The sequence below is a fragment of the Podarcis pityusensis genome (genome assembly GCF_964106645.2).
Source record: "Podarcis pityusensis genome assembly, chromosome: 4".
In the NCBI taxonomy this organism is placed as follows: Eukaryota; Metazoa; Chordata; class Lepidosauria; order Squamata; family Lacertidae; genus Podarcis; species Podarcis pityusensis.
In genome coordinates, this window is record NC_138027.1 from 79,323,048 (window position 1) to 79,332,829 (window position 9,782).

At 42.2% G+C, this 9,782-nt stretch overlaps 1 protein-coding gene across 1 annotated transcript in view; it reads left to right on the top strand.

Annotated features, from left to right (window-relative positions):
- Window positions 1–9,782, top strand: part of RASA3 (RAS p21 protein activator 3) — a 127,464-nt gene that overhangs the window by 103,885 nt on the left and 13,797 nt on the right. The window contains exons 12-16 of the mRNA XM_081003009.1: window positions 572–686; window positions 1,963–2,037; window positions 2,623–2,746; window positions 4,782–4,888; window positions 9,683–9,760. Coding sequence (XP_080859135.1) covers window positions 572–686; window positions 1,963–2,037; window positions 2,623–2,746; window positions 4,782–4,888; window positions 9,683–9,760 — 499 coding nt within the window. The remainder of the gene's footprint in view (window positions 1–571; window positions 687–1,962; window positions 2,038–2,622; window positions 2,747–4,781; window positions 4,889–9,682; window positions 9,761–9,782) is intronic.

The window sequence follows — 9,782 nt, forward strand, 5'->3', positions numbered from 1 at the left end:
CTACTGCAGGAATCTCAGCTAAAGCATCCATGGCAGACAGCCATCCAACCTCTGCTTAAAAACCTCCAGTGTTCATGCTTGTTTAAAGCCGGTAGATGTGCACACCAGTTTCCCTGCTGTTTTTAAGACTCATAAAGGAAAACTATATTAAATCACCTCATTTGGGAGCCATTGCGTGAGCTTCCTAGGAGCAAGAAGTGGATTGCAAACACCTGCTACTTTACTTCCTTTGTTGCATGCTGAAGTCAATGGCTGCCATTAGTCTCTACTTGTAATGAACTCCTAAGGCAGTGGATAGCAATTTTCTTATGCACATCTTAGGTCAGGAATGGGAAACCCATGGCTGTCTAGATATTGCCGGCTGCAGATCCCATCATTCCTGACCATAAATTGTGCTGGTTGGGGCTGGTGTGAGTTGGAACCCAACCGCAAATTCCCCCTACCCATGTCTCTGGTCTCATTCAGAGAAGATGGTTTATGTGCATTCATCTGCTCCAACTGCTGCTTTTATTTCACCATATTGGTGGTTTATCAAAAGAAGGCTAAATGTTTGGAAACCGTCTGCTTTCAGAGACCCAAACACCATTTTCAGAGGAAACTCATTAACTTCCAAGTGCATTGATGAAACCATGAAACTGGCAGGGATGCATTACCTTCAAGTAACCCTGAAGCCAATTATTGACGAGGTAAGAGCCTGTTCAAAAACCATGTACAGTCTTTTAAGAGACGCGTGCACATGGTCTTCCTCGTCATTGTTCCACGGGGCTTATGCCTAAGGTTTGGGAGGTTATGACAGACCCATGTGGTAGCTACTTATCTAGTGAGTCAGTCATAACACTTGAATACCATGGATTTATATGAAATTAATGTTCTGCAGCGCCCCTCAGATGCAAGCCTTGCATTACAAAAGCAAAGCATTTTGATTCTGGATAGGTATATAATGTGCATTAAAAAAAGAAACAACTCATTTGAATTTGTGATTATTTTTAGAGGGTGCACGTGTTCTTGCTTGACACTCTGGCAGCGTTTCATTATCTCTGCCGCGCAGTTAGCCTGCCCTCCTAATGTTACAAATAAACAGACCACAAATTTCCTTTAATTGATTCAGCACTTTCCTAACTGATCTGCAAATGCCACAACTTGCCAAGAAGTCGTGTGTGTGTGTGTCCCCACAACCTTAAAAATAGTTTTGCAACATTGTTCTTCATAAACAAAAAGGGAGATTGGAAAATACCGTTTCCTTAAATGCTTACTTGGTGTTATCTCCTTTTTAGCCAGAAATTAATTTTTCACTGAAGTTCAGTGCAGATCATTATGTTAGCATAATTATCGTTGGATAACTATGATTTCTAAATTGGTAGCCAGCCCCTCTTCCCTCCCACTTGAATTCCCCCACCTTCCTTCATCTGCTCTAACCAAAATACAGGTTGTACACCTGTACACATTTACCTGAGAGTAAATCCATTAAACTCAGTGGGGCTTAATTCTGTGTAGATGTGTATAGGTGTGTGTGCTCTTAGTGTTGTAATGTCAACGCTAATTACATATAACAGTGTTTATCTGTAATGTCACTAACCATGGTCAGTTGAGGACTTCCCATCTTAACCAGTATTTTAAACCAGGGTTTGAAGTATGTTTGTTAAAATTTCTTGACGATGCAGCCATGGTTAGTGATGCTGAATTACTAAGCCACATGTAAAAACATAAGGAAAAGACTGAAACTCACTTGACTGGGGCTTACTCCTGATTTGGGGGGGGGAAAGTTTTGTTTTATATAGCAAAATTAATCTTCAGAGGAGCTAAGAAAAAAATTAATTCTATGTTTTAAAACCAAAACAAAAAGCTAACCAGCCCAAAGCTGTTAAATTGCAATTTGTTAAATAAATAACTGATTCTAAGGGGTCAAATCTCACCCGAAGATAATTCAGTATATTGATTTTTAATTATTTCAATTTATTCTAGATTTGCCAAGTTCATAAATCTTGTGAAATTGATCCTGTGAAGTTGAAAGATGCTGAAAATTTGGATAATAACCGGGTATGCAGTTCATTTTGTAGATGACAGCCCAGGTTTCCAGTTAATTCACTTACTACTGTCTGATATGCATTTAGCATCAGTTGTGTGCTAGGTGCTGTACAAGCCATCTTTTGCAGCTGGGTTAAGTGGCAGTGAGTAAATGTGCTACTCTTCTATACAATACTGGGCTGTATGATATATCTATAACAGTTTCCAGAAGTTTTCCGGCAGATATTGCCATATAAATACAACAAGAACTGTTTCATATGTTAACATGTCCATATATAAAACAAAATAACATGCTGATGATAATGTCAGATGATATCTATGTGGGTTTTCACTGCACTGATTCACACTGGAAAGTTGCAATTTCGAACATGAAAAGTGGGTTGTGTACACAGCGAAACAAAGCAAAAAATTTTTTTTCACACATGTAGGATCATTTCACATGTCAATTATATTTGGGCTTCCTTCATGCAAGCACCTTATTTGTGGATATCCCATAATACGTGATCTTAGGTTAGATGTGCTTGCAACGGTTGTTTTATCTATTATTATTATTATTATTATTATTATTATTATTATTATTATTATTTCCCCTCCTAGGAAAATCTTAGGCAATATGTAGACCGGATTTTCACAGTCATTACAAAGTCTGGGGTCCGTTGCCCTACAGTGATGTGCGATATCTTTTTTTCCCTGAGGGAGTCCGCTGCCATACGCTTTCAAGGTACGTTCCTGCGTAAAGTTAAAATTGTAAGAACTCCAAAAAGAATGTTAAGGTGATTATCACAGTTGCACCAGCCAGAACACTACACACTCCTAATGTATGTGCAGTGATTGTGTGCTGCTAATAGCCTGACCAAACTGCGGGAGGCAGCGGTTTGCTCTGGTCCATGGGGTCACGAAGAGTCGGACACGACTAAACGACTAAACAACAACAATAGCCTGAATATGATGTGCTGCACGTCGTGTGGGTCTCTGTTGTGAAGAAGTCGGGCTCCAGTTCTTGAAGAACTCTGGCTCTTCCTCTGAGTTATTCCAGCCTGCCAACCCAGTGGTTTCTTTCATTTTCCATTTTCACCTTAAGAACTGTGTAAGTTGCTGAGTTAACTTGGGTCACTTAAGTTCTGCCCCTAGCCATTGACTGAGGGCCAAACTACACATTACTCTCAAGGTGCAGCATGCAGCTATTTCTCTGGTTTTTCTTAAATTAATTATAGGTGTGTAGGAGGGGGCTTGTTCTCGAGTCTACAGAGCATGAGTTGTGGAAGTTTATCCCTGTCCTCCCCAGCCACAGCCCCTTCCACAGTGCCCCCCTTCTCATACACAGCTGTGAAGCTAAGCAAAAGAGTTTTCATTGGGGACTTTTTTAAAAGTAAGCCTTGTAGCTGCACTTGTAGCTGCTGTCCCAGTAACAATCACCCCCTCTCCAAGCCTCTAGGTATCTACAGTGGTACCTCAGGTTACAGACGCTTCAGGTTACAGACCCAGAAATAGTACCTCGGGTTAAGAACTTTGCTTCAGGATGAGAACAGAAATCATGGCACGGCGGCAGTGGGAGGCCCCATTAGCTAAAGTGATACCTCAGGTTAACAACAGTTTCAGGTTAAGAATGGACCTACAGAACGAATTAAGTTATTAATCCGAGGTACCACTGTACAGAAAAACAAGAGCCTGAATGCAACACATTAAACATAACATGTTGCTTGACCGGTGTTAGAAACTAAGATAAATAAGCTAGGCACCAAATGGCTCCTTAAACCAGGGTTACAGTCGCCAAAACAGAATGCCTAGTTGCCATTTGGGGGCTAGACGGCTCAAAAGTCGTATTTTTCAATACGGCTTTTTGGTTCCTGAAATTCATTCAGATTGTGCAGATAAAACGTAATGGATAGAATTCTATAGGATGTGTTGCTAGTGTGTGAAAACAGTCAGGATCCTTCCCACATGCCAAAAAAGGTTACAGTGGTACCTTGGGTTAGAAACTTAATTTGTTCTGGAGGTCTGTTCTTAACCGGAAACTGTTCTTAACCTGAGGTATCACTTTAGCTAATGAGGCTTCCCGCTGCTGCCGCACAATTTCTGTTCTCGTCCTGAAGTAAAGTTCTTAACCTGAGGTACTATTTCTGGGTTAGTGGAGTCTGTAGCCTGAAGCATCTGTAACCTGAAGCGTCTGTAACCCCGAGGTACCACTGTATTTGTGTTCTGTTAGCCCAAAAATGGAAAACAAGTGAGGTCCCAACTAAAGAAGAATGGAAACGTAAACTGATGGAATATGCGCAGCTTGCGGACTTCACATATAGAATAAGAGAACAGGAACAACATACGTTTAAAGAAGACTGGAAAATGTTTATTGATTATATGGGGGGAAATTTTGTATACTTGAAAACGTTGGCAGCATTAAGATAAATTCAACAGTGTAAATAAGTTTTGATGGATGTAATGGAATACTGAATGGTTTATGTAAAATATGCAGGGATCTGTGCTATGCCAAATGAACCATGGAAAGAGAAGATGGGAAGTCATTGATATTTTAAAGTTGTTTAAATGAATATTCTAAAATGTAAAACAGAAAATTTAATAAAAATTTGGGGGGGGGGGGGGAGAAAACAGTCAAGATCCAAGGATCCCCTGGCATGCACCTCCAGATGGTAGAGATGCCGGGTGTCACCCAGGCAACTTTACTCACTCTTTGTGACTTTATCTAAAGCGTTTTAAGAGGGGAATTGTAATGGGCTTGTGTTCTGTTTTTAAAATTGCAGATGATCCAGATGTTAGGTATACAGCAGTAAGCAGCTTCATTTTTCTGAGATTCTTTGCACCTGCGATTCTTTCTCCAAATCTCTTTCATCTTACACCTCATCACCCGGTGAGTGTTGCATCTTGCGTCCTCTGCTGGAAGCCCTGTGCCTTACTTTCCACTGCTGGCAGTTTTTCTCCAGTCTGCCTCTTGAGTAAATAAGGATAAAAGTTGTGCCTGGTTATGTATACACAACAGGCGCACAGAGACAAGATTTTTTTACTGCAGGGCCTTAAAACCTCAACCAGTTGCAAGGAAGATTCTGTCTCTTTGAAACTCCTTCTCCTCACAGTAGTTCAAGAGCATTAACAGCCAATCTGACAATGTATGATTTGTTTCCGTAGCTGTAGCTCTGAACTACGAAACATCAACTTAGTGGAAGGCACAGAGCATTATAAGAACGCTGGGTTGCATCCAGTGATGCCGTTTCTCAAATGGGAGGAGTCCTTCCATTCTTTGGAGCAGAAAAGGAGGAGGGGAGATTTTTGCAGCCCCAGAAAATCTTCTCCAGAGGGTTAGGGAACTCTTTAGTCTGGGAAGTTGATAAAGCAGTTAAAACTCCCGCCACTTCCCCTTCCATTAGCGGATGCCTCTGCTAAATCAAAGACTGTTCTGTGGTCAAGACTCCTAGGGCACTATCAGAATCATCCCTCTGTTTTTGAAGGTGCTGTAGAATGCTACCATTCCTAAGAAAATGGCAATTATTCCTTTTTCTTTTTTAAAACGAGTATAACTGCACTGGAAATCATATTTGTGGCATGCTGCTAGACCAGTTCTGCTCTCACAATAAATCAAAAAGATCTTCCTAGATAAGAACTGCCTTTACGTGAAACCAAGCCGAGCCCACCACCTTTCAGATGGTGGGCTAGAAACTGCTTTACGCTGGTTATAGGTGAACCCCTCCTATTCGTTTATGTTTCTATGAGTTCCCAAACAGCTTCTAAATTGAGTTTTAATACCTACCGATATGAAATAAAAATGTAGTAAGATCTTTTGCTATGTTTAAAGCACCTTAAGGCTTCTGTTGAGAGCCTAATAATTTCATTTCCATGTTTGTTCCTTCAGAAAGTGCTTTTGAAATGAATAAATAAGAGGTTCTGATGGAGTGGAGGAACCCTTAGAATTCCCACAGAGAGATCAGGAATTTATCCAAAGTATTCAGCATGCACTTGCAAATTAGGTGAGGAGGCTGGAGGACCTTGTCACTTGCAAGAGGTTGAACTTCAGCCCTCCCTGTCTCATAGAATCATAGAGTTGGAAGAGACCACAAGGGCCATCGAGTCCAACCCCCTGCCAAGCAGGAAACACCATCAGAGCACTCCTGACATATGGTTGTCAAGCCTCTGCTTAAAGACCTCCAAAGAAGGAGACTCCACCACACTCCTTGGCAGCAAATTCCACTGTCGAACAGCTCTTACTGTCAGGAAGTTCTTCCTAATGTTTAGGTGGAATCTTCTTTCTTGTAGTTTGGATCCATTGCTCCGTGTCCGCTTCTCTGGAGCAGCAGAAAACAACCTTTCTCCCTCCTCTATGTGACATCCTTTTATATATTTGAACATGGCTATCATATCACCCCTTAACCTCCTCTTCTCCAGGCTAAACATGCTCAGCTGCCTTAGCCGTTCCTCATAAGGCATCGTTTCCAGGCCTTTGACCATTTTGGTTGCCCTCCTCTGGACACGTTCCAGTTTGTCAGTGTACTTCTTGAACTGTGGTGCCCAGAACTGGACACAGTACTCCAGGTGAGGTCTGACCAGAGCAGAATACAGTGGCACTATTACTTCCCTTGATCTAGATGCTATACTCCTATTGATGCAGCCCAGAATTGCATTGGCTTTTTTAGCTGCCGCGTCACACTGTTGGCTCATGTCAAGTTTGTGGTCAACCAAGACTCCTAGATCCTTTTCACATGTACTGCTCTCAAGCCAGGTGTCACCCATCTTGTATTTGTGCCTCTCATTTTTTTTGCCCAAGTGCAGTACTTTACATTTCTCCCTGATAAAATTCATCTTGTTTGTTTTGGCCCAGTTCTCTAATCTGTCAAGGTAGTTTTGAAGTGTGATCCTGTCCTCTGGGATGTTAGCCACCCCTCCCAGTTTGGTGTCATCTGCAAATTTGATCAGGATGCCCTTGAGTCCATCATCCAAGTCGTTGATAAAGATGTTGAATAAGACCGGGCCCAAGACAGAACCCTGTGGCACCCCACTAGTCACTCTTCTCCAGGATGAAGAGGAACCATTGATGAGCACCCTTTGGGTTCGGTCAGTCAGCCAGTTACAAATCCACTGAGTGGTAGCATAGTCAAGACCGCATTTTACCAGCTTCTTTACAAGAGTATCATGGGGCACCTTGTCAAATGCCTTGCTGAAATCAAGGTAGGCTACATCCACTGCGTTCCCTTCATCTACCAGGCTTGTAATTCTGTCAAAAAACGAGATCAGGTTAGTCTGACATGACTTATTTTTCAGAAATCCATGCTGACTATTGGTGATCACAGCATTCCTTTCTAGGTGCTCACAGACTGTTTGCTTAATGATCTGCTCCAGAATCTTCCCTGGTATTGATGTCAGACTGACTGGGCGGTAATTATTTGGGTCCTCTCTTTTCCCCTTTTTGAAAATAGGGACAACATTTGCACTCCTCCAGTCTGCCGGGACTTCGCCTGTTCTCCAGGAATTCTCAAAGATGACTGCCAGTGGTTCTGAGATCACATCTGCCAGTTCTTTTAAAACTCTTGGATGCAGTTCATCTGGCCCTGGAGACTTGAATACATCTAGACTAGCCAAGTATTCTTGTACTATCTTCTTAGTTATTCTGGGCTGTGTTTCCTCTGCTGAATCATTTGCTCCAAATTCTTCAGGTCGGGCATTGTTTTCTTTATCGGAGAAGACTGAGGCAAAAAAGGCATTGAGGAGTTCAGCCCTTTCTGTGTCCCCTGTTTGCATTTCACCATCTTCTCCTCTGAGTGACCCCACTGTTGCTTTGTTCTTCCTTTTGCTACGAACATACCCATAAAAGCCTTTTTTGTTGCTTTTAACCTCTCTAGCAAGCCTGAGTTCATTCTGTGCTTTAGCTTTTCTGACTTTGTGTCTACATGTGCTGGCTATTTGTTTGAATTCCTCTTTGGTGGTTTCTCCCCTTTTCCATTTTTTGTACACATCCTTTTTTAATCTTAACTCAGTTAAAAGTTCTTTAGATAGCCACCCTGGCTTCTTTAGGCACCTTCCATGTTTCCGTCTCATTGGTATTGCCTGAAGTTGTGCTTTTACTATCTCCCTCTTAACAAACTCCCAGCCATCATGAACTCCCTTTCCTTTTAGTATTACTGTCCATGGGATCTCACCCAGCACTTCCCTAAGTTTTATGAAGTCGGCTTTCTTAAAGTCAAGAAATTGAGTCCTAGTATGCTTGGCTGCTCCTTTCCGCTGTATAGTAAACTTCAGAAGAGCATGATCACTCGCGCCTAATGATCCTTCCACTTCTACCCCACTAACCAGGTCATCAACATTGGTTAGGACCAGATCTAAAATGGCTGTTCCTCTTGTTGCTTCTCCCACTTTCTGGACAATGAAGTTGTCTGCAAGGCCAGTGAGGAATCTGTTTGACCTTATGCTCTTGGCTAAGTTTGACATCCAACAAATATCCGGGTAATTGAAGTCCCCCATTACTACTATCTCCCTTCCTTTTGCATGCTTGGCCATCTGTTCCAGGAAGGCATCATCTATGTCCTCCGTTTGGCTTGGGGATCTATAGTAAACTCCCACAATGAGGTCACTGTTATTCTTCTCTCCCTTAATTTTGACCCAAATGCTCTCACTTTGGCTTTGAGGTTCTAAATCTTGGATCTCTTCACAGGTATATACATCCCTGACATATAACGCCACTCCTCCTCCTTTCTTGTCTGGTCTGTTTCTCTGAAATAGATTGTATCCCTCCATTATTACATTCCAGTCGTGGGACTTATCCCACCAGGTTTCAGTGATGCCTATTATGTCATATTTAGTTTGCTGTACCAAGAGCTCAAGCTCATCTTGTTTATTTCCCATGCTTTGCGCATTAGTGTACAGACATTGAAGTCCATTAATCATTCCCCCGTGTCTCTTATTTAAGGATTTTTTCCTCCCACCACTAGGTCTGCGTGCTGTTTGCTCCATTTGGTCTATGACATTTGGATGATCATCTTCATCAATTGATAGACTCCTACCTTCAGGAGCACTGTCTCCCTCCCCCACATTAGTCAGTTTAAAGCCCTCCTGATGAGGTTTCTGAGATTTTTGGCAAAAACATTCCTCCCAACCGTTGTGAGGTGCAGCCCATCGCTTGCCAGAAGTCCATCTTCAAGAAACTGCAGTCCGTGATCTAATAATCCAAACCGTTCCTGTTTACACCATTTGCAAAGCCAGCTGTTCACTTCCACTATTTTTCCCTCTCTCCCTGGGCCACGTCATTCAACTGGGAGGACAGATGAGATGACAATTTGTGCATTTAATTGCTTCAATTTCCCGCCCAGAGCCTCGTAGTCTCTTTTGATCTTCTGGAGGCTATTGCTTGCAGTGTCATTGGTTCCCACATGAACCAAGAGGAGGGGGTATTTGTCAGTGGGTTTTATGATTCCTTGCAGTCGTTCAGTTACATCTTGGATCTTAGCCCCGGGGAGACAGCACACTTCCCGAGACATTTTGTCAGGCCCACAGATCACTGCTTCTGTTCCCCTCTTCCAGCTTTGTTTCTCTTGTGCTCAAGGGCAGGGGAGTTCTTTATTCTATGTGTAAAATAGAAACAAGCATGGAAGTGTGGTGCAGTGTTTGTGGTCTCCTGCGCTCTTTAACTATAATACAATGGTTTTCTCCTTTTCCTTTTCAGGATCCACAAACTTCAAGAACTCTGACGCTCATTTCCAAGACCATACAAACATTAGGCAGCTTATCAAAATCTAAGTCTGTAAGAATTTTGCATTCTTTCC